This window comes from Bufo bufo, chromosome 8 (assembly GCF_905171765.1).
Source record: "Bufo bufo chromosome 8, aBufBuf1.1, whole genome shotgun sequence".
NCBI classification, from domain to species: Eukaryota; Metazoa; Chordata; class Amphibia; order Anura; family Bufonidae; genus Bufo; species Bufo bufo.
In genome coordinates, this window is record NC_053396.1 from 207,552,884 (window position 1) to 207,577,135 (window position 24,252).

Sequence of the window (24,252 nt, forward strand, 5' to 3'; positions counted from 1 at the left end):
ACATCACTATACAGTGTCTATATAATAGTGCTATACTGTGCTCAAATAACAGCTCTATACAGTGTCTATATAATAGTGCTATACTGTGCTCAAATAACAGCACTATACAGTGTCTATATAATAGTGCTATACTGTGCTCAAATAACATCACTATACAGTGTCTATATAATAGTGCTATACTGTGCTCAAATAACAGGCCTATACAGTGTCTATATAATAGTGCTATACTGTGCTCAAATAACAGCACTATACAGTGTCTATATAATAGTGCTATACTGTGCACAAATACCACTATACAGTGTATATATAATAGTGCTATAGTGTGCTCAAATAACAGTCCTATACATTGTCTACATAATAGTGCTATACTGTGCTCAAATAACATCACTATACAGTGTCTATATAATAGTGCTATGCTGTGCTCAAATAACAGTGCTATACAGTGTCTATATAATAGTGCTATACTGTGCTCAAATAACAGCACTATACAGTGTATATATAATAGTGCTATAGTGTGCTCAAATAACATCACTATACAGTGTCTATATAATAGTGCTATACTGTGCTCAAATAACATCACTATACAGTGTCTATATAATAGTGCTATACTGTGCTCAAATAACAGCTCTATACAGTGTCTATATAATAGTGCTATACTGTGCTCAAATAACAGCACTATACAGTGTCTATATAATAGTGCTATACTGTGCTCAAATAACAGCACTATACAGTGTCTATATAATAGTGCTATAGTGTGCTCAAATAACAGGCCTATACAGTGTCTATATAATAGTGCTATACTGTGCTCAAATAACAGCACTATACAGTGTCTATATAATACTGCTATAATGTGCTCAAATAACAGGCCTATACAGTGTCTATAAAATAGTGCTATACTGTGCTCAAATAACACCACTATACAGTGTCTATATAATACTGCTATAATGTGCTCAAATAACAGGCCTATACAGTGTCTATATAATAGTGCTATACTGTGCTCAAATAACAGCTCTATACAGTGTCTATATAATAGTGCTATAGTGTGCTCAAATAACAGCGCTATACAGTGTCTATATAATAGTGCTATACTGTGCTCAAATAACAGCTCTATACAGTGTCTATATAATAGTGCTATACTGTGCTCAAATAACAGCTCTATACAGTGTCTATATAATAGTGCTATACTGTGCTCAAATAACAGCTCTATACAGTGTCTATATAATAGTGCTATACTGTGCTCAAATAACAGCTCTATACAGTGTCTATATAATAGTGCTATACTGTGCTCAAATAACAGCACTATACAGTGTCTATATAATAGTGCTATACTGTGCTCAAATAACAGCTCTATACAGTGTCTATATAATAGTGCTATACTGTGCTCAAATAACAGCTCTATGCAGTGTCTATATAATAGTGCTATACTGTGCTCAAATAACAGCACTATACAGTGTCTATATAATAGTGCTATAGTGTGCTCAAATAACAGGCCTATACAGTGTCTATATAATAGTGCTATACTGTGCTCAAATAACAGCACTATACAGTGTCTATATAATACTGCTATAATGTGCTCAAATAACAGGCCTATACAGTGTCTATATAATAGTGCTATACTGTGCTCAAATAACACCACTATACAGTGTCTATATAATACTGCTATAATGTGCTCAAATAACAGGCCTATACAGTGTCTATATAATAGTGCTATACTGTGCTCAAATAACACCACTATACAGTGTCTATATAATAGTGCTATAGTGTGCTCAAATAACAGCACTATACAGTGTCTATATAATAGTGCTATACTGTGCTCAAATAACAGCACTATACAGTGTCTATATAATAGTGCTATAGTGTGCTCAAATAACAGCTCTATACAGTGTCTATATAATAGTGCTATAGTGTGCTCAAATAACAGCGCTATACAGTGTCTATATAATAGTGCTATACTGTGCTCAAATAACAGCTCTATACAGTGTCTATATAATAGTGCTATACTGTGCTCAAATAACAGCTCTATACAGTGTCTATATAATAGTGCTATACTGTGCTCAAATAACAGTGCTATACAGTGTCTATATAATAGTGCTATACTGTGCTCAAATAACAGCTCTATGCAGTGTCTATATAATAGTGCTATACTGTGCTCAAATAACACCACTATACAGTGTCTATATAATAGTGCTATACTGTGCTCAAATAACAGCTCTATACAGTGTCTATATAATAGTGCTATACTGTGCTCAAATAACAGCACTATACAGTGTCTATATAATAGTGCTATACTGGGCTCAAATAACAGCTCTATACAGTGTCTATATAATAGTGCTATACTGTGCTCAAATAACAGTGCTATACAGTGTCTATATAATAGTGCTATACTGTGCTCAAATAACAGCACTATACAGTGTCTATATAATAGTGCTAAACTGTGCTCAAATAACAGCACTATACAGTGTCTATATAATAGTGCTATACTGTGCTCAAATAACAGCTCTATACAGTGTATATATAATAGTGCTATACTGTGCTCAAATAACAGGCCTATACAGTGTATATATAATAGTGCTATACTGTGCTCAAATAACAGGCCTATACAGTGTCTATATAATAGTGCTATACTGTGCTCAAATAACAGCGCTATACAGTGTCTATATAATAGTGCTATACTGTGCTCAAATAACAGCACTACAGTATACAGTGTCTATATAATAGTGCTATACTGTGCTCAAATAACAGCGCTATACAGTGTCTATATAATAGTGCTATACTGTGCTCAAATAACAGCACTATACAGTGTCTATATAATAGTGCTATACTGTGCTCAAATAACAGCACTATACAGTGTCTATATAATAGTGCTATACTGTGCTCAAATAACAGCACTATACAGTGTCTATATAATAGTGCTATACTGTGCTCAAATAACAGCACTATACAGTGTCTATATAATAGTGCTATAGTGTGCTCAAATAACAGCGCTATACAGTGTCTATATAATAGTGCTATACTGTGCTCAAATAACAGCACTATACAGTGTCTATATAATAGTGCTATACTGTGCTCAAATAACAGCACTATAGAGTGTCTATATAATAGTGCTATACTGTGCTCAAATAACAGCACTATACAGTGTCTATATAATAGTGCTATACTGTGCTCAAATAACAGCGCTATACAGTGTCTATATAATAGTGCTATACTGTGCTCAAATAACAGCGCTATACAGTGTCTATATAATAGTGCTATACTGTGCTCAAATAACACCACTATACAGTGTCTATATAATAGTGCTATACTGTGCTCAAATAACAGCACTATACAGTGTCTACATAATAGTGCTATACTGTGCTCAAATAACAGCACTATACAGTGTCTATATAATAGTGCTATACTGTGCTCAAATAACAGCACTATACAGTGTCTATATAATAGTGCTATACTGTGCTCAAATAACAGCTCTATACAGTGTCTATATAATAGTGCTATACTGTGCTCAAATAACAGCTCTATACAGTGTTTATATAACATTTACTATAGTGTGCTCAAATAACAGCTCTGTACAGTGTCTATATAATAGTGCTATAGTGTGCTCAAATAACAGCACTATACAGTGTCTATATAATAGTGCTATACTGTGCTCAAATAACAGCACTATACAGTGTCTATATAATAGTGCTATACTGTGCTCAAATAACAGCTCTATACAGTGTCTATATAATAGTGCTATACTGTGCTCAAATAACAGCTCTATACAGTGTTTATATAACATTTACTATAGTGTGCTCAAATAACAGCTCTGTACAGTGTCTATATAATAGTGCTATAGTGTGCTCAAATAACAGCACTATACAGTGTCTATATAATAGTGCTATACTGTGCTCAAATAACATCACTATACAGTGTCTATATAATAGTGCTATACTGTGCTCAAATAACAGCATTATACAGTGTCTATATAATAGTGCTATACTGTGCTCAAATAACAGCACTATACAGTGTCTATATAATAGTGCTATACTGTGCTCAAATAACAGCTCTATACAGTGTCTATATAATAGTGCTATAGTGTGCTCAAATAACAGCACTATACAGTGTCTATATAATAGTGCTATAGTGTGCTCAAATAACAGCGCTATACAGTGTTTATATAACATTTACTATAGTGTGCTCAAATACCAGTGTCTATATAAAACAGCACCCAAGTAATACCCGCCCTCAGCCATTATTTTGGATGGTCTTGTAAGGAGATTTACCGGCTATCCAGAATCGCCCCCCTCCCCCACACACTTATTCATTGTAAGGCTCACATGTATTACTTTACAGCTCGCGTATAACTATTCATATTGTATTGTACGGAATTATTTACCCATATGCTGCGCCCTGATGTTTTGTGTTCCAGTGGTGCGGCAGGGGACCAGCACTACACCCTGTATCCTCTACTTCTGGGTTATTTGTATTGCTTAGTCTATGTGCTTTAGTGACCATGTTTCGATATCTGGTGACACAGTCTCTCTATCAGATGTAGTAACATAAGGATCCTTCAGATAAGTAAGCTTACACATCTGAATCCTATGGCTGATAAGAAGACATAGCAATGGCACAAGCATAATTGCACCCAACATAAGGGGTCTGTGCACATGACAAGAGTAGAGAGGGATGTGGAGGGTGGAGGCCAAACGCCTTCCTGTTGTCTTCCTGTTTTGTGTGAGAACTACGTAAACAGAGATACTGAGGTCCTATGGATATAGAGAGGTTCTGTGGATATAGAGAGGTCCTGTGGATATAGAGAGGTTCTGTGGATATAGAGATGTCCTATGGATATAGAGAGGTTCTGTGGATATAGAGAGGTCCTGTGGATATAGAGAGGTCCTGTGGATATAGAGAGGTCCTGTGGATATAGAGAGGTCCTATGGATATAGAGAGGTTCTATGGATATAGAGAGGTCCTATGGATATAGAGAGGTCCTATGGATATAGAGATGTCCTATGGATATAGAGAGGTTCTATGGATATAGAGAGGTCCTATGGATACAGAGAGGTTCTGTGGATATAGAGAGGTCCTATGGATATAGAGAGGTCCTATGGATATAGAGAGGTCCTATGGATACAGAGAGGTTTTATGGATATAGAGATGTCCTATGGATATAGAGAGGTCCTATGGATATAGAGATGTCCTATGGATATAGAGATGTCCTATGGATATAGAGATGTATAATGGATATAGAGAGGTCCTATGGATACAGAGAGGTTCTATGGATATAGAGATGTCCTATGGATATAGAGAGGTCCTATGGATGTGTAGATCTAGGAAGCGCCAACATCAGTGCACTCACCCGACCGGCTCACCAGCTTTGCACGTTATTAGACAATGGATTTGCGGCGAAAACCACAACAAATCCACATCAAAAACTGCAATAAAAAAATTGTGGTTTTTGGTCAAGTTTGGGTGCAGAAACGCAAGGAAATTCGTGCAGCTCTTCTGCGCATTCACCCACCCCTGTGTGCAGGTACCCTGAAGAGTCTGCAATGCAGCTTTAGTGCATTATCTCCTCCACAGTTTATCTCTGCACAGCAGCGCCCCCGACCACACACTGCACAACTGCTGTCAGTGATGGACTTCACCACCATGCAAATGCCTAGTGCCCCATAGATTAGGAGGCCCCCTGCTGGCCACAAGTGGTTGACAGAAAAATAACTAAAGGGGTGGATATACAGTATATCTGGGCAGAAGGTTCAGCTACAACGGGGTCCAAGATTTGAAGAGGCCCTTCCCAGCTGTATTGCAGTAGCAAAAGTTCTCAGGTTGCTCTGCTAAGCGGATATTGGGGCCTAGTGGTCCTACAGGGTGGAGCTTAGTGGGGTGACTGGGTGGAGCTTAGTGGGGTGACTGGGTGGAGCTTAGTGGGGTGACTGGGTGGAGCTTACCTGTGCGCCATGGTGGAGCTTAGTGGGGTGGCATGGTGGAGCTTAGTGGTGCAATGAGGGCCCCCAGACAATCCAGAAATGTAGAAGACACCCCTGGCTGCTGTGCAGTGAAGCAGAGATAAAACCAGTGATGTGGTCCATTTAGTCATGGAATTGGTGGTCTCGGCTGTGGATGATTAGTAGATAAAGTCCTATATCACCCCTCCCCTCTGCTGATCTCTGTAAAAACACATTTTCTCTCCCTACTTACTGAGTGGGCGGGCCCTTCCTGGTGTGAAGTAAGAACCAGGTTCTCTCAGCCAATCAGAGGTCTCCTCCCCTGCAGCTGCATCTCCCTCCTCTCCCCTCCCACTGTTCTTGTATGGCAGTGCTCCCAAGCTCATGCTCCTGTAGCTCCTTAGCTGGTGCGGTTCTAAATACGATTGTGTCCCAATGTCTGCGGTGGTCAGAATATTACTAGAACCATAGAACCAGTTGTGAACACTGGACATATCTACATGTGTAACGCCATCTACAGCATGCCCGAAAATGCAGATAGATTGTTTCCTCCACACCGTGAGAACAGGCTTTTATGAAAGTATACAAGTGATAAATCTGTCACATTCAGCCCAACGTTGATCCAGAAGAAGCAAAAATGACCATTATGAGGCAGCTGCCGAACTCTCATATTGATGGTAATATTCCTTCCCGAGTCCAATATGGAGAATAGCTCCAGCAATGTACTGCGAATGGTCTGTAACGCCATGCGCTATATGATAGGCCCACAGGACCCGCCACATGGAAATGCACCATGTGGCTCTATGACCGAGCAGACGTGTCTTTCAGGACTCTAGGAAAGCTGGGCGACAATCCTGGAAGAATAACGACTGCCCCCTAGATGAATAGAATTTCTAATGAGCAGGTTTGTAATCTTTTCAGTTTATTTTCTCCCCATGATCCCTCTCTGCACCTTCTGTGTGATGACTTCCTCCTGTCACTTCTTGCACTTAATTTACTGCGTCTCTGCTCTGTACTATTTCTGGATAGGAGCAATGCTCTGCAGCTGCATCCTGCTCTGTCCTTCCTGCTGTTCCTCTATACACCGAAGACATTATTCATCCAGTAGTTACGTGCTCCCTCCAGACGCCTCCATTACTGCAACATACACAGAAGCTGCACCGGTGCACAACACTAGGCGCCAGATATCAGGTGTATTGTGAGAGAAGTGGTACTGTGCAGAGTGGTACAGATACAGGATATCAGGTGTAATGTGAGAGAAGTGGTACTGTGCAGAGTGGTACAGATACATGATATCAGGTGTAATGTGAGAGAAGTGGTACTGTGCAGAGTGGTACAGATACAGGATATCAGGTGTATTGTAAGGGAAGTGGTACTGTGCAGAGTGGTACGGATATCAGGTGTATTGTAAGAGAAGTGGTACTGTGCAGAGTGGTACAGATACAGGATATCAGGTGTAATGTGAGAGAAGTGGTACTGTGCAGAGTGGTACGGATATCAGGTGTATTGTAAGAGAAGTGGTACTGTGCAGAGTGGTACAGATACAGGATATCAGGTGTATTGTAAGGGAAGTGGTACTGTGCAGAGTGGTACGGATACAGGATATCAGGTGTATTGTGAGAGAAGTGGTACTGTGCAGAGTGGTACGGATATCAGGTGTATTGTAAGAGAAGTGGTACTGTGCAGAGTGGTACGGATATCAGGTGTATTGTAAGAGAAGTGGTACTGTGCAGAGTGGTACAGATACAGGATATCAGGTGTAATGTGAGAGAAGTGGTACTGTGCAGAGTGGTACGGATATCAGGTGTATTGTAAGAGAAGTGGTACTGTGCAGAGTGGTACAGATACAGGATATCAGGTGTATTGTAAGGGAAGTGGTACTGTGCAGAGTGGTACGGATACAGGATATCAGGTGTATTGTAAGAGAAGTGGTACTGTGCAGAGTGGTACGGATATCAGGTGTATTGTAAGAGAAGTGGTACTGTGCAGAGTGGTACAGATACAGGATATCAGGTGTATTGTAAGAGAAGTGGTACTGTGCAGAGTGGTACGGATATCAGGTGTATTGTAAGAGAAGTGGTACTGTGCAGAGTGGTACAGATACAGGATATAAGGTGTATTGTAAGGGAAGTGGTACTGTGCAGAGTGGTACGGATATCAGGTGTATTGTGAGAGAAGTGGTACTGTGCAGAGTGGTACAGATACAGGATATCAGGTGTATTGTAAGGGAAGTGGTACTGTGCAGAGTGGTACGGATATCAGGTGTATTGTGAGAGAAGTGGTACTGTGCAGAGTGGTACGGATATCAGGTGTATTGTGAGAGAAGTGGTACTGTGCAGAGTGGTACAGATACAGGATATCAGGTGTATTGTAAGGGAAGTGGTACTGTGCAGAGTGGTACGGATATCAGATGTATTGTGAGAGAAGTGGTACTGTGCAGAGTGGTACGGATATCAGGTGTATTGTAAGAGAAGTGGTACTGTGCAGAGTGGTACAGATACAGGATATCAGGTGTATTGTAAGGGAAGTGGTACTGTGCAGAGTGGTACGGATATCAGATGTATTGTGAGAGAAGTAGTACTGTGCAGAGTGGTACGGATATCAGGTGTATTGTAAGAGAAGTGGTACTGTGCAGAGTGGTACGGATACAGGATATCAGGTGTATTGTAAGAGAAGTGGTACTGTGCAGAGTGGTACAGATACAGGATATAAGGTGTATTGTAAGGGAAGTGGTACTGTGCAGAGTGGTACGGATATCAGGTGTATTGTGAGAGAAGTGGTACTGTGCAGAGTGGTACAGATACAGGATATCAGGTGTATTGTAAGGGAAGTGGTACTGTGCAGAGTGGTACGGATATCAGGTGTATTGTGAGAGAAGTGGTACTGTGCAGAGTGGTACGGATATCAGGTGTATTGTGAGAGAAGTGGTACTGTGCAGAGTGGTACAGATACAGGATATCAGGTGTATTGTAAGGGAAGTGGTACTGTGCAGAGTGGTACGGATATCAGATGTATTGTGAGAGAAGTGGTACTGTGCAGAGTGGTACAGATATCAGGTGTATTGTAAGAGAAGTGGTACTGTGCAGAGTGGTACAGATATCAGGTGTATTGTAAGAGAAGTGGTACTGTGCAGAGTGGTACAGATATCAGGTGTATTGTAAGAGAAGTGGTACTGTGCAGAGTGGTACAGATATCAGGTGTAATGTAAGAGAAGTGGTACTGTGCAGAGTGGTACAGATATCAGGTTTATTGTGAGAGAAGTGGTACTGTGCAGAGTGGTACAGATATCAGGTGTATTGTAAGGGAAGTGGTACTGTGCAGAGTGGTACAGATATCAGGTGTATTGTAAGAGAAGTGGTACTGTGCAGAGTGGTACGGATATCAGGTGTATTGTAAGGGAAGTGGTACTGTGCAGAGTGGTACAGATATCAGGTGTATTGTAAGGGAAGTGGTACTGTGCAGAGTGGTACAGATATCAGGTGTATTGTAAGGGAAGTGGTACTGTGCAGAGTGGTACAGATATCAGGTGTATTGTAAGGGAAGTGGTACTGTGCAGAGTGGTACAGGTATCAGGTGTAATGTAAGAGAAGTGGTACTGTGCAGAGTAGTACGGATATCAGGTGTATTGTGAGAGAAGTGGTACTGTGCAGAGTGGTGCATATACCTGATATCAGGTTTATTATAAGGGAAGTGATACTGTGCAGAATGGTACAGGTATCAGGTGTATTGTAGAAGTGGTACTGTGCAGAGTGATACAGATACAGGATATGAGGTGTATTGTTAGAGAAATAATACTGTGCAGAGTGGTATAGAGAACATATCTGGTGTATTGTAAGAGAAGTGATACTTTGCGGGGTGTTACAATACACTTCACTTATGGTATTTATAAGAGAAGAGGTACTGTGCAGAGTGGTACGGATATCAGGTGTATTGTAAGAGAAGTGGTACTGTGCAGAGTGGAACGGATATCAGGTGTACTGTAAGAGAAGTGGTACTGTGCAGAGTGGTACGGATATCAGGTGTATTGTAAGAGAAGTGGTACTGTGCAGAGTGGTACGGATATCAGGTGTATTGTAAGAGAAGTGGTACTGTGCACTTGCACAATGGAGGAAGGTAAGATATTACTGGTATGTGCAGGGTACGAGAAGTGATACTGAGCTATGTCGATGCCTCCAGATCACGGCATTTATACTTTGTCTGGAGCAGATCTGACTTTTCGATGATCCTATATTCCTGCTCCCGTCTCCCAGCTCTTGAAAAACTTTTCAACATGTCTTCCGCCATCTCCTCCCGAGCGCGATCACACTCCGCTATTCCTGTCCTGACCCATCACCTTCACATCCTGCTACTTGTTTTCCTCTGCTACCGACAATCCTCCATTCCGTCAGTTCTCCCCTCACCCCACATTTCCAAAGTGAGCCCCATACTTACAGGTAGGTGACCATTTGGGATGACCACTACTGCGCAGCGTGGCCATAGTTGTGCCACCTCACTTTTCTGCCCAGTATACGACACGACTTACCGTTGCAAATTGTCAGAGAAGACAGAGCGAAAAATGTCCACAGGGTGCCCATCCTAGCAGGACGTATATATTCCAAGGCAGGACGGCTCTCACCCACTTGTAGGCATCTCACTATGCCTCCCAGCAGCTCCACACAGCTCCTTCCCCATCATACAATAAGAGAATGAGTGAGGTCAGATGCAGGAAAGTGCCCCCCCATCCTATATCATTATAGGACAAACTGCACCCTGTTAACTTCCTGACTGCAGACAATAGGGAGAGCATGAGAACCGAGCCGGCAGGAGGGGGTGGGGTGCGAGGGGAAATATTAGTCTGCTACATATCTCTTATATTGATGGGAAGTGTAGGAAATTCTTAGCTCTCGTTGGGTAGTAAAGAAATATCGCTGCTACACGTTTGTTACTCCTCCACTGCTCACTAAACCTTTCGCCTCTTTCACACGACCTTATGGATTTTTCTGTATTTTGCGGTCCGTAAAAAACGGATGAAGTCCGTGTGAATTCTGATTTTTGCGCAACGGAACATCTGGCCCCTAATAGAACAGTACTATCCTTGTCCGTTATGCGGACAATAATAGGACGTGTTCTATCTTTGAACAGAACGGAAAAACGGAAACAGAAGGCATACGTACCTTTCTTTTATTTTTTGCGGCTCCATTAAAATGAATGGTTCCGTATGCGGAACGTAAACAGAAGAAAAAAAAACAAAAAACGTTTGTGTGCAAGAGGCCTTCTTCTGATAATTCAGTTTCCTTCAAGACGTTTGCACCTAAAACGTATAACGCCACACTGAGCAGTAAAGTATTTGGCATGTTCCTTCAAGGCAATGATGTAGTAAAAGCTACGTTGCGACAAACATGGCTGCCCCTGCTCTGGTTGTCACTCACCTGTCACCCCTACTTATTTATACAAAGACACTACCTTCCCTTCATTCTCACATGGCTACAGAGCATTTAAGGAGGCGCAGAGTCCTGTAAAGAAGGATCGCAGACTTAACGGCTGAACAGATGACTTTTCTTTTATAACAGTGGTACAAACGCTTGACGGTTATGGATCACACGGATAGGCACAATATGCATTCTGGTTGCGGGTCATTCTTCACGATACAAGATGCTCGAAGGTTACAAAGATAAACTTCTATGGACAACTTCTAAGTGGTCCTCTACCAGTAACCGGGGAAATGTGCAATACTCCACAAGTACTTGAAGGGTGATGTTCTGCCCAATATGGCTGCTGGCTTTTAAACCTCCTATATTGCCACTCTGGGTCTCTGGGAGGCTACTTAAAAGATGACTGAGCTGGGTAATTGTTAGAACATTAACCAGGAACCATACTTTCAACAAAGTGTGGATCAATTGTACAAGTGATTATAGGAAACGCTGTTGAATAGGTTATTAAAGAAAAATGCCTCTTTCTCCACTTTCCTAATTCCAGCGCTGATCATTCAAACTCCGTTCACTGCTAAAATCCCTCTCGAGAATCAAACTTCGCTCACTGAGGGATCAGGTTACAGCTGCTGGCAATATAAGGCTGGTTTCACACGGGCGTTGCGGGAAAATGTGCGGGTGCGTTGCGGGAACATGCGCGATTTTTCAGCGCGAGTGCAAAACATTGTAATGCGTTTTGCACTCGCGTGAGAAAAATCGCACATGTTTGGTACCCAAACTTCTTCACAGAAGTTCAGGCTTGGGATCGGTGTTCTGTAGATTGCTATTATTTTCCCTTATACCCATGTTATAAGGGAAAATAATAGCATTCTGAATACAGAATGCATAGTACAATAGGGCTGGAGGGGTTAAAAAAAATAAAAAAGTATTTAACTCACCTTAATCCACTTCCTCACGCAGCCCGGCTTCTCTTCCATCTTCAGCTGTGTGCAGGAAAAGGACCTGTGGTGACGTCACTCCGGTCATCACATGATCTTTTACCATGGTGATGGATCATGTGATGACCGGAGTGACGTCACCACAGGTCCTTTTCCTGCACACAGCTAAGGTGAAGACAGAAGAGATGCCGGCTGCGCGAGCAAGTGGATTAAGGTGAGTTAAATCATTTTTATTTTTTTTAACCCCTCCAGTGCCATTGTACTATGCATTCTGTATTCAGAATGCTATTATTTTCCCTTATAACCATGTTATAAAGGGAAAATAATAATGATCGGGTCCCCATCCCGATCGTCTCCCAGCAACCGTGCGCGGAAATCGCACCGCATCCGCACTTGCTTGCGATTTTCCCGCAGCTCCATTCACTTCTATGGGGCCTGCGTTGCGTGAAAAACGCAGAATATAGAACATGCTGCGATTTTCATGCAACGCACAAGTGATGCATGAAAATCACCGCTCATGTGAACAGCCCCATAGAAATGAATGGGTCGGGATTCAGTGCGGGTGCAATGCGTTCACCTCACGCATCGCATCCGCGCGGAATACTCGCCCGTGTGAAAGGGGCCTAAGTGTCATGTACTTACCTGTCTGTACTTCTGCAGCAAGTCTGGTGTCTCTGTAATGCAGCACCGCCGGCGTCACTCCATCGCCCTAGCAGCCAGCCCAGCTGACAGTGGGGCTGATCGGCCTATAAAGGGACACTGGACCGGGGTATTTAAACAGGCAACTCCTGGCCTTTGACTCCGTATTGGTCTCTTGTTTTGGTTCTGATGTGACTCTGGTTTTGACTTGGGCTTGTTATTGGTTTTGCTCTTTGACTTGGTCCTAGTCGGAGAGGTCTAAGCACATGGTGCATCCATTTCCTGCTGGAATTCTGCATGGGTGGATGGAGGGGCCCCTTGTGACCCACAGAGGCCCTTAGGTGATGATAGACAGCCGTTGATGCAGAAATACACTGTCCTAGAGACCTCAAGCATCACAGGAAGTCCCTCCCAAGTCAGGAATATACCTATGCTCTGTTTGTTGATCAAAATAAGGAAAAGTCCAGCACAAGAAGAGTGTGGCCTGTGCAGGTACCGCGGGTATCTGCAAATGTTTGGTTTGTAATGTTTGAACTGTACACCAGCAGGTGAGGTATGGTTGGCATCAGGGATGGGGCTCACCACCCCATTGCTCCATTGCCAGGAGAGGGCGAGTGTTAGCTAGGAAAGTGAGGGAAGCATGCCCTATTGCTCCTTCTCCAAGGGCTTTAAGGACCAGACAACTAACTCATCTGTGAGACCACTTCTCCAAGGAGAGACTTCAAAAAGACAAAACTAAAGATATTCTGCAGTCAGAGTGACCAGCAACCATAGCTATCCATACACCCATCACCTTAGACTACATCCAGGCCAATTTAAAAAAAAGCCTGCATTAGGCTACATGCATACAAACGTTAGGGCTCCATGCCCGTGCTGTGGTCCGCAATGCACGGGCACAGACCGTGGGGCAGCCGCATGCATATCGCAGACCCATTCACTTGAATGGGGTCCGCAATCTGCATCCGGCGGTCCACACCGCAAAAAAGTAGTGCATGCGCTACTTTTCTGCAGTGCGGAGGCACGGCCAGAAACTCCACGGAAGCACTCCGTAGTGCTTTCGTTGGGTTACGATCTGTGCCTCCGTTCCCCATCTCAGTGATTGCAGACCCATTCAAGTGAATGGGTCCGCGATCCATGATGCGGAAAGCACACGGCCGGTGCCCGTGTATTGCGGAAGCGCTGTATGCGGGCCTCAATACGGCCACGGAGGGGGCACACGGTCGTGTGCATGTAGCCTTAGACAGTGGACACCTACAGCCACAAGTGCCAGCTTACAAGTGTTAGCTGGAAATTCGGGAGAAAGAGATACTAGCAAGATAGTATACCAGAGGTGCCACGATCTGCTCCCTTTGCCAGCCACCATACCTCATCATCTGGGGAGAGAAATTGCACTGTGTACAAAGTACTGCTGGATGTACTACAACTCCTATTTTGCACTTTACAAAAGACTTCTGGCCTGATTCCTTATACCACCTTTTGACTGCACCGATTCCCAGGAAGCAACAGCCTGAGGGAGTACGTTGCGATACATGATCTCATCTGGGCCACTACCCCTCCGACCCTCTGCACCGGCTCCTCAGGGGGATCACTGGACCTGTGTTTTCTGAATGCCTGAACTTTCAGTAAAAAAATAAATAAATATTAAATCTCCATAGAGTCTTATATGTGAATGCTAGGTTTATTATTAGAGTACAAAATGTAGCGTTGAGAATGGATTCAGCAAAGCTCCCTGACTCGTTGCTCAAGATCCTGCACAATACTGGCCAGAAGAGAGGGGTCCCGGTAGAAGAGGACATACAGCTGCCTGTCTTGAGCCATATAAGGTGCCTGAATGTCCAGCTTCTTACGCTCCAAATCCCGTAGAAAATCCAGAAACCAGTGGTTAAACTGAGAGACGTTGGATAAAAGGGTTTCCAAGGTGAGTATCAGGTTCTAAGAGAGGGAGAGAAGAAGAGACTACTCAATGGAGGCTGAAGAAGAACCAGCTAACCATCAGGTCATCATCACCCATAGAGAATGCACAGTGGCCGAAATTTATTATTTACACCAAGCTGTACTGGATTACAGACCAACCGTGGGTTTAATGGCCCAAAGTATTGGGGCTGAGCTGCAATATCACACTGCTCAGGAGAGGTGCCACGTAGAAGAAAGCGGCCACGTTTTCTAATTTCACATAGCCCCACTTTAAACGCACGCTTGGCTGTAACATCTCTTGGGATCAATCAGTCTAGATGCAAACACAAACCTGTGACATGGACCAACGTTATGTCTCCTGATGTAGATGCCATAAAACTTTCTGGAGGACCCCTTATTTTTATTTTTGCATCCCTTGAACATTTCCTGCAGTGTAAACCTCCAACACAGAAGTCAATGGCATTTCTCAGGTCTCTACAGTTGGAGACACACCGCGGACATGACCTTACAGACGTGCAATGAACATCCTGCTGAAAGAAGGACCCCTGCTGGTCGACTGAAAAATGTTACCGATTCTTCTACACAGGCCTAGTAATGCCGATTGTTCTCCAAGGTCAGTGCATTTCTGCAGCTAGAATTCTATTCAGGATCAGATAAAACATTTCATATTAATTTACATTCATCAAGAGAAAAGTCCAAGATACATACGGAGCTGCTCCTTTATTATGTGCAGCAGCACCTCGCGAGCACCAAGATGAGGGAAAAATTGTGATGTGTATTTTAAATTGCATTACTGCTATATTTCCTATACATAAAAGGGGTTCTCCAAAGTTGAATTGCACCCTGCTGTTTTGACGTAGAACTTCCTGTTTCTTGAAGGTTTGCTCATCAAATCCAGCATGCCTTGCACGGTCTCATACCACGTGCAAGGCCGCATGTGCTGTAGATGGCGGTTACTGCGCATGCGCTTGGGAAATACTGTTTCATCAAGGCTTCCTGTATGTGATGTCACCTGTACATTGCAGTGGATCTGAAGCAAACAAAGATCCAGAAATAGGATGCCAAAAGAAGTGCCATATTCTGGAGCAAACCAGTCACGTGACTACAACACAGAACAAAATGACAGTGCTTCAGACAGATATGTGATTTGCACCCCCCTTCATTCAATAGGGGAGCTCCTGCTGCAATTGGAGCAAAACCATGGAGAACCCTTTTAATTTAAAGTTCTTAGGGCACATTTTGATACAATTAGGTGAGCCCACCTGCCACAACAAGGTGCCCCCCACAATACAATAGGAGATATTCCACTCTCTCGGGCCTACAAACTGAGCTCAGGATAGATGGGAACCAGCTTTATTCTATACCAATTACAAAACAGCCTTGGACAGACAAATGCATGACCAAGATGGCGGCAGTCACATAGCTACTGACCGGATCTCGCAGCTGCAGGTTCCGCGTTCCTCGGCACAAGCTCTGGTGAAGTTCTTCACAGTCATGTTCTAGACTCCTAGTTTGTGGTAGCGGACCATGAAAGATGCCGCTAAGCGACTTCAGTTCCTGCACAAGAGACGCTGCCTGGCGCTGTAAGGCTTCATACTTTGGGAACAGTTCTTTTTTCCTTGATGGGGTCTCCATCATTGCTGAAAGCCTAGGGTGACAAAAGAATGGAAGAGTAAAAAGTATAAACTTGGTAAAATGAAGAAGAGGTGCACGAATACAGTGCAGGAAGGGTAAAGGGGGTTCAAGAACTCGCCACGCACCTAACAGCTTTAAAGGGAACCTGTCACCGGGATTTTGGGTATAGAGCTGAGGACATGGGTTGCTAGATGGCCGCTAGCACATCAGCAATACCCAGTCCCCATAGCTCTGTGTGCTTTTATTGTGTAAAAAAAACTGATTTGATACATATGCAAATTAACCTGTCATCTCATATGTATCAAATTGGGTTTTTTACACAATAAAAGCACACAGAGCTATGGGGACTGGGTATTGCGGATGTGCTAGCGGCCATCTAGCAACCCATATCCTCAACTCTATGCACAAAATCCCGGTGACAGGTTCTATTTAAGTCATACTCCTATGATTATAGTTGGAAAGAAGTCACTGGAATATGAAAATATTTGGACCAGTATGAGGTCAACACCCCCTATCCAGTTTTCCCCCTACACAGAGGCGCTTCTGACCCCTCCCTGTGCCCAAAAAAAAGAGCCAGCGATTCGTTCAAACTCATAGCAGGAATAATAGAGGAATTGCACAACTTATAATGTGAAAACCATACTGCAACAGTGAACACGAGGCACACGTCTGTTGCACGGGTTTAATTCTTCACTGAATGTTTCCTTAACAAAAAATGAAATTGGGTGAAAATGACGGATAAATCTACGTCCAGTCTTTTGTCACCCCTGGTAATAGGAGGGGTGACATTGACGCTCAGCTGGCATATTGATCATCCTTTTCTTTGGATCTTCCTGAACAACTGCACTTCATAAGAAACCAGAAGGAGGACGGAACATTAGGGAAACGCTTAAGAAGTTTATGAAAGCAAACAGCCTCGAAGGAACAAAGGAGCCTTGGAGAACTAAAAGAGCCATTACTAGAACAATCGGAAGCCTTTTTCGTACCTCAGTGCAGAGACTGCGGTCATTCTCACGGGACTGAGACCAGGCAGTTTGGAGCCAGAGGAAAATGCAACTTCGTATAATAGGAAATTCAGACAAAAATAAAACAATGCAAAGTGAAAAAGAATGTGAACGTCTCATGGCTGCACCCAGGAGGACCACAACACCTAGTGGCAAACAACAATAGGATAGGAGCATGTCAGAAAAAAGGAGGGTTAACCAACTGGACAGTGCCCAAGGATCTAGGGTTGCTGGGGATGGCATCCTTTAGATGCAACACTCATTAAAAAGGGATGGTTTCTTAAAGATGACCCCTGTCTACATGCCCTTCTATGAACCCAGGGCCCCAAAAAGAGCGGCTTTGTTTTGATGAACTTGAGCCATCCTTGTATTAGATGGACAGGTATCCTATTGAATGGTTACCACATATACCCTGCTGCTGAAGGCACTACAAGGGGTGATGCCCGATTGGCCAAATCAGATATCTGAGCAGGGTGTTGGGAGCAGGACTGTATTCTTAAAGGGATGGGCCACTGCATAACTAATGAAGGATCTACCGGGAAACCATAAATCTCCTTTGCCGACTCAATATTCTTTAAGGGGGTTGTCTGCATTTTCAAACCAGCACCTGGATCTGAATACTTTTGTAATTGCATGCACATCCACTGAGCTATTCACCAAAATCTATCGTATAGCGCCACCTGCTGTTTGCTCTTTTTCTTATTTTTCTGTCCTGTTCACAGAGATGGAAGCACATGCTCAGTTCCATCCCTCAGCGGTCACCAGCTGCAGTACAAAAAAGGCACACCCTCTGTGAAAGTGCACGCCCCCTGAGAAAGTGCACGCCCCTGAGCTACCAGCTTGAGATCAATCTAGGAAAGCAATCTGAGTAAGGCCCCTTTCACACGAGCGAGTTTTCCACGCGGATTATGCGAATGCATTGCGCCCGCACTGAATCTGGACCCATTCATTTCAATGGGTCTGTGTACATGAGCGTTGGTTTTCACGTATCACTTGTGCACTGCGTGAGAATATTCTACGTTTTTTCACGCTGGCCCCATAGAAGTGAAAAGGGCTGTGTGAAAAAAAAAAAAAAAATAAATAAAAAAAATCACATTGCGGATGCGATGCGTTTTTAACTGATGGTTGCTCTTTGTTGTTTGTATACCTTCAGTTTTTTATCACGCGTGAGCAAAATGCATTAAATCGCATAGCGCCCGTGCGATAAAAAGTGAACCACTGAACGCAATCGCATACAGAACTGAATGAACTTGCTTGCCAAATCACACATTTTTCACTGAACGCATCCACAATGCATCCAGACCTAATCCGCTCATGCTTGTCTGCAAGGGGCCTAATGAATAAGGAAATCTCTTGATCTTGCTAGTTAAAGGGGTTCTCCGGGAATTAAGAAAATTAAAATACTTAAATATTACTTTATGATAAATATATTCCAAAATACCCTTCATTAGTTTTGTCTACAGAGCAATCACTAGGAAAAATAAAATGGCCGCCGTCCTACCAGTACACACAGAACCTGTCCTAATCACACAGGAGGACAAGTTACTTCACAACTCTGAGCTGAAAAGCTGCCTCCTCCTTTCTGCTCTGTGGGAATGGAAATGATGAGGAGACATGAAGTACAGAGAGGAGGGTGGAGGTAATGAGCAGCAGCACTTGTATGCAGTCTCCATTACCACAGCCTGGCCTGTTCGTCCTCTGTACTTCATGTCTCCTCTGAACTAAATTCAGAGATTCATCTAAAGTTATTATCAGCTGTATTCAGGATCATAATCCCTGACAAGTAGAGCAGAGAGGAGGATGAGGCAGCTCGTTACCTCAGTGTTGTAAAGTAACTTGTCCTCCTGTGTGATCAGGACAGGATTTGTGTGAACTAATAGGACAGCGGCCATTTTGTTTCCCCTGATTACTCCGACAAAAACCAGCCATAATATATAATGAAAGGTATTTGGAAAAAGATTTATTATAAAGTAATATTTAAGTATTTTAATTATCTCAAATCCCAGACAACCCCTTTAAAAAGGAATATTCCAGCCTTATTACTTATCCACTGGATAAGTGTTAAATACTAGATCAGCGGGGATTCAACCCCTATCTATTGTCAAAATAGGAGATGTTTGGGACCCCCAGCAGCAAGACGATGCTGTGCCCAGCAGTTTCCGTCAGATATTAGATGGTCTACAGCCCCACCTGACTGCTGTGTGGTCTTTGCTGTCCATACGTAGTGGTGTCAACCACTGAGGCGAAACCCTCAGATCTCTCTGACCAAGGATCCTTTTACCAAGCTCACATGATCGGTTTCCCATCTCTATCTTGAGGCCTCTGAGATCTCGCTCAGTTTGGCGGTGTTGTCGCATCTCTGCCTGTAGCCCCAACTCCACCAACTGGAGACGTGACAGCTGATTAAGGATCGCTTCTGCAACTGGAGCCTGGCTTTGGTCCACCTGCGATAGTCTATGTTTTTCTGCTTGTACCCATCCATGATGTGCAGGTAGGCATAATCCAAACGAAGCTTCCCGCACTAGGCCTGGAAGTCTCTGTGTCTGTAGAGCTTCTACCTCTACTTCTAAGGACTGCACCTCTCTTTCCACTAGTGGTAAATGCAGTGGATCCCAAACCTAAGAAAAGAATGAAAGTGAAGATTTAGTTTCATCCAAATATAACCTGGATTGTTGATTGAACACAGACTTAAGTACATGTCCTTCAGTTATGGGCACTATTATGTTAGTCAGTATGTAAATACATGTAAAATGAAGGTAGCTATACACATTGGATAGAAAAATGATCTTTAGACCAACCCAAATATATTTTAGTTCATATGGACTATTACAGTCGTTCACAAGGGCCTTACATGTTCAATGATATCTGATGAAGGATAAACAGACTTTCACCGGGAAAATTCTATCACCGAAAGATCACTCATGTCATGACCAACTGCACCATATACAGTCAAGGGCTAGGGTTGTCACCAGTTGGATGAAACAATCCTTCATTGCTATATTTCACCAGATGAACACTCGTTTTGCTTGAAATCGTTCATTTTGATCAACCTTAGCCTAATATGTATGGTAACTGTTCTATTAGTCATCAACTTGATAATTATAGTCATTCATTCTAAGATCACATGCCTCCTACCTGCTCTCTGGAGCTCCTATCAAGCCAAGCCAGAGCCTCCTTGTTGCCATTCTGTGTACCAAGAGTGATGCTCAGCTGCATTCTCTGAGATGCCCATACTGTTCGTACTCTCTCACTTTCTTTCTCCATTTCTTGCTGGGCTTTTCTTTGTTTTTCCAGGTCTTCCTCTTTAACAGGTAAAACCTCTTTGGCATTCTCCTCTACCTGTTCCCAGCATGTATCTTCAAGGCGAATGTACTCCTCCAAGTCAAGTGAAGACAGAAATACACTAGCTGCAGATTGGTCTGAATGATATTGCCCAAGTTCTGTTACCATGTCTCCAAGTCTCAGCAAAGTTGAATTGCACCTTGAGTTTAGGGTCAACAGTTCCTCCTTTGTGTAACTCAAGTTTTTTTCTAATTCCATCTCAGATTTCTCTAAAGAAAGCCGATGACGGCGTAATGTCAACGCCAAGGACTCTATCTTGTTACGACATTGTAGTCGATGTGTTTTTAGGGTTCTCAGACTTTGAAGCTCTGCTTCCAGTTCCTCCAAACTTCTCATATCTTCCATCTCCCATCCTCCATCCCCTTTATCTCCCACTTGGCAGAGGTTTTGAAGTTCATCGGCTTCTAAAAGTGGCTGACCAGAGTCCAAAAGGGTATTATAGGCTTCTATCTGTTCACTGCTTAGGGCATTACGTTGATCCACAACCTCGCAAAACCATCCAAGAAAGAGTTGTACTTCTTCATTGTCTTCACAGAGCCAATCAAAATCTTCGCCCTTCAAATCTTGGGCACCAGGGTAACCGATCAGATGCAGCATCTTTACAAAATCAGACCCTTGTACACGCTGAGGTTCTAGAAGAAAGCATGAGGATCGTTGACGAGAGAGGCTCTTTGTGGGTGGTGGAGCCTACAAGAACACAGCAGATTACTCTGGTGTCAACCGGAAGATTAATTTAGAATGTATAAACTGACTCTTTATACTCACTAGATGCTTTGCCATAATATTCTTTCATAGGTGACTTTTTAAAGTGTCCTGAATGTAGAAAAGATAAGTTATGCATTATATTTAGTTGGCAAAGGTGAACAAAACTAGCACTAGCTGGATTGCATATTTAGATGCATCCGCAATCGACCTAAATTACAGATAAACCACCATTTGGTGGAGACGTGGCCAAAAACTGTGCAGCCATTAACAATGAGCAATGACTACTGACTATTAATTTTTAACCATCAAATAAAAAACACCTGCAGCTTGCGTGGCTTAATCAGGTCTATGGCCTGCAGCAAGCCGGCCTCCTCCCAAAATGACCTATCTGGATCCTCACCTATCAGCTGTTTGAGAAGGCACCGATGCTTGCAGTAAGGCCGCGACCTTGTATAGTGGCTGTACCGGGGGCTGAGAGAGACGCCTAGGCCACGTGACCGATGAAAGTGACATCACATGGCTTAGACAAAGCTGCCAGAAGGCCGTGGCCCTACTGTGAGCACCGGTGCCTTCTCAAACAGCTTGATGTTGGACCCCACGATCATATAATCTCAGAAAAACCCTTAATATTTACATAAATTACACAATCTAATGATTTTACTAGATTAGTTGTGCTACATAGACATTGCTCATCTCTAGTCAGTTACAAATATCACTTTTGCACAATTAGTCCTTCTGTGAGAACAACCGATTGTCATTTCTTGCATCTTTATCCATAGATATTTCATGCTCCGATCCCCAGCACTTCTGCTATATGTGCGCCTACCTTATGATGTGTGCTTCTACAAGAGCTGTGTTATAATGCATACCTCAGCTCCTGCAGAGAATTATAACACACCCGCTGCAGACAAGTACATAACTGCAGCTTGAGGACAGCACCAAAATGCACTCAGTCCGTTTAGTTTACATTTGTGAAAAACCGTAATTAGACTTACCGGTAATCCTGTTTCCTTGAATCCACCATGACGGCTACGGATGAGAGATTTGCCCCGAGAGAGAAAGAAGCCCCCACCCACTCTCACCCTCAGGGTGTACCCGATACCAAAGTGGGTGTATATACATGTAAAAAGTGTTATATATATTTGTGGTCATGGCTTGCCTGTGACGCGTGGGCTTGGAGACATGGTACCCTCTACCTGCCTGACTAAGCGGCTTGAGTTGTGCCATAACCGCTGCGTAGGGGGGGAAAGCCTAAAGTGGGCAAAAACACGGCTATCAAATATCACCTGACCGTTTATTACCAAACAACATTACATAACAAGACTCTCAAACGCAAGAGACATTTCACGATCGGGACGAGGTATGTACCTGTTAAAACATGAGGAGCGCCGGCGACCTAACTTCTGGATTACATGAGCCGGCATTTTATTCCTGGAGGCAGCCCCTATCCGGAAAGAATGACCAGAAATAGACGCCGGGTTTAAACCAAGCTTTGGGAAACGGCAACAGAGGGCTGCAAGGGTCTCGGCCTGCCAAAGACGCCAGTAACTTTTTGAAAATGCGAACCAGGCACCATGGGTATGTAGTTGGGAAAAATTGGACTAGTGTCGGGGGTCCGGTTTGAGAAGTTTTGGTGACCGGCTGGGCGATGCTGACGTAGCTGCTGCTGGAGGCAGTACACGTGAACTCGCCTGGCCTCAAAAACCCGTAGAACCCTAAGTAAATGGCAGCCTTGAGCAGGAGACTGGGGAGTGTACCAAAAGGGGCTCCTTCTAGTATATCAGATAAGCCCCTGAAGACTTCTCCAGTGATGGCTTGTCGTCGTGGTTGGCTTGTCATGTGGCAGTTACCCAGGCCCTTCAGGGCTGCCTTAACAATGAACAGAAAATAGGGACCCTGACTCCGGGTTGTTGATGGCCGAGAAATGTTGAACGCCTGCCAGGTAGGACCTGACGGTGTTGTGTGAGAGTTTCAGATCTGAATGGCAGTACCCTATAAAGGCCAAAACATAACCAATGAAGCTAGTACTCTCTTGAGGATACTTCGCTTGGGATGTGGGGAACTTGTTCCATCCTGTCTTATAAGTCCTGGCTGTGTTAACCGAAAGAGACCTGGGTACCAGGGCATGTGCCGTAACTATGTGACTGGTCAATAAAGAATCAACTGTGAGTGAGGAGGTATCACGGCCCCTATGTTGTCCGCTTCTGGCATGACCTGTTGGAAAAGAGAAAAATTTGCCCGTGGATCTGTCTGACTTACTCTGGTCAAGTACCGGCCGGCCAGTGGGTGCCAGAAATGGCTGCAAAACCTATACTGGAAAACCTATACTGGAAGAAGCATCGGAAAAAACAGGAGATGAACTGGTAGCTGAGGGGATGGAAAAGGACATCCCATTCCAGTGGCTCAGGAACTGATCCCACATGACTAGATCTGCTACAGCCTGAGCGTCTAGCTGAACCGGGCTGTGCTGCTGTGGAGCCGCGGGAAGAAGAGCTAACAGACGGGAAATGAAAGCTTGGCAAAGTTTAGCATCCCTAGCAACGACTAACTCCGCCTTTGTTGATACTCTCGTGACTCTGAATCTGTGTATGACTTCCCTGATCCGGATCAGTTTATCTTCCGGTAAACTGGCTAACATGTTGACGGAGTCTAGTACGATACCCAGGAAAAAGTGACCACCATGGATGGGCCTTCAATTTTCTTAGGCGACACTGGCAAGCCTAGCTGGGAAAAACTACTC

At 43.5% G+C, this 24,252-nt stretch overlaps 2 protein-coding genes across 2 annotated transcripts in view; both read right to left on the reverse strand.

Moving 5' to 3' along the window:
- NOTCH4 (notch receptor 4) overlaps positions 1-10,591 on the reverse strand; it is a 55,937-nt gene extending 45,346 nt beyond the window's left edge. Inside the window, exon 1 of the mRNA XM_040405395.1 lies at positions 10,450-10,591. Within this exon, the coding sequence (XP_040261329.1) occupies positions 10,450-10,501 (52 nt within the window). The 5' untranslated portion in view covers positions 10,502-10,591. The remainder of the gene's footprint in view (positions 1-10,449) is intronic.
- A 4,037-nt stretch (positions 10,592-14,628) lies between these two features.
- On the reverse strand, positions 14,629-21,712 carry LOC120978200 (HAUS augmin-like complex subunit 3). The gene is made up of 5 exons (XM_040406423.1): positions 21,573-21,712; positions 20,601-21,494; positions 19,656-20,083; positions 16,258-16,474; positions 14,629-14,844 (listed from the first exon to the last, which is right to left on the reverse strand). The coding sequence occupies exons 1-5, from the start codon at positions 21,585-21,587 to the stop codon at positions 14,629-14,631; spliced, it is 1,770 nt and encodes a 589-aa protein (XP_040262357.1). The 5' UTR covers positions 21,588-21,712.
- Between the last annotated feature and the right edge of the window lie 2,540 nt (positions 21,713-24,252).

What these genes read in the sequence shown, in the direction of transcription:
- LOC120978200 (XM_040406423.1), bottom strand. An exon ending in ATAGGAGCTCCAGAGAGCAG is followed by an intron (nt 20,084 to 20,600) that starts GTAGGAGGCATG and finishes TTCTTTTCTTAG; the next exon opens with GTTTGGGATCCACTGCATTT. An exon ending in AAAGACCACACAGCAGTCAG is followed by an intron (nt 16,475 to 19,655) that starts GTGGGGCTGTAG and finishes TTGTCACCCTAG; the next exon opens with GCTTTCAGCAATGATGGAGA.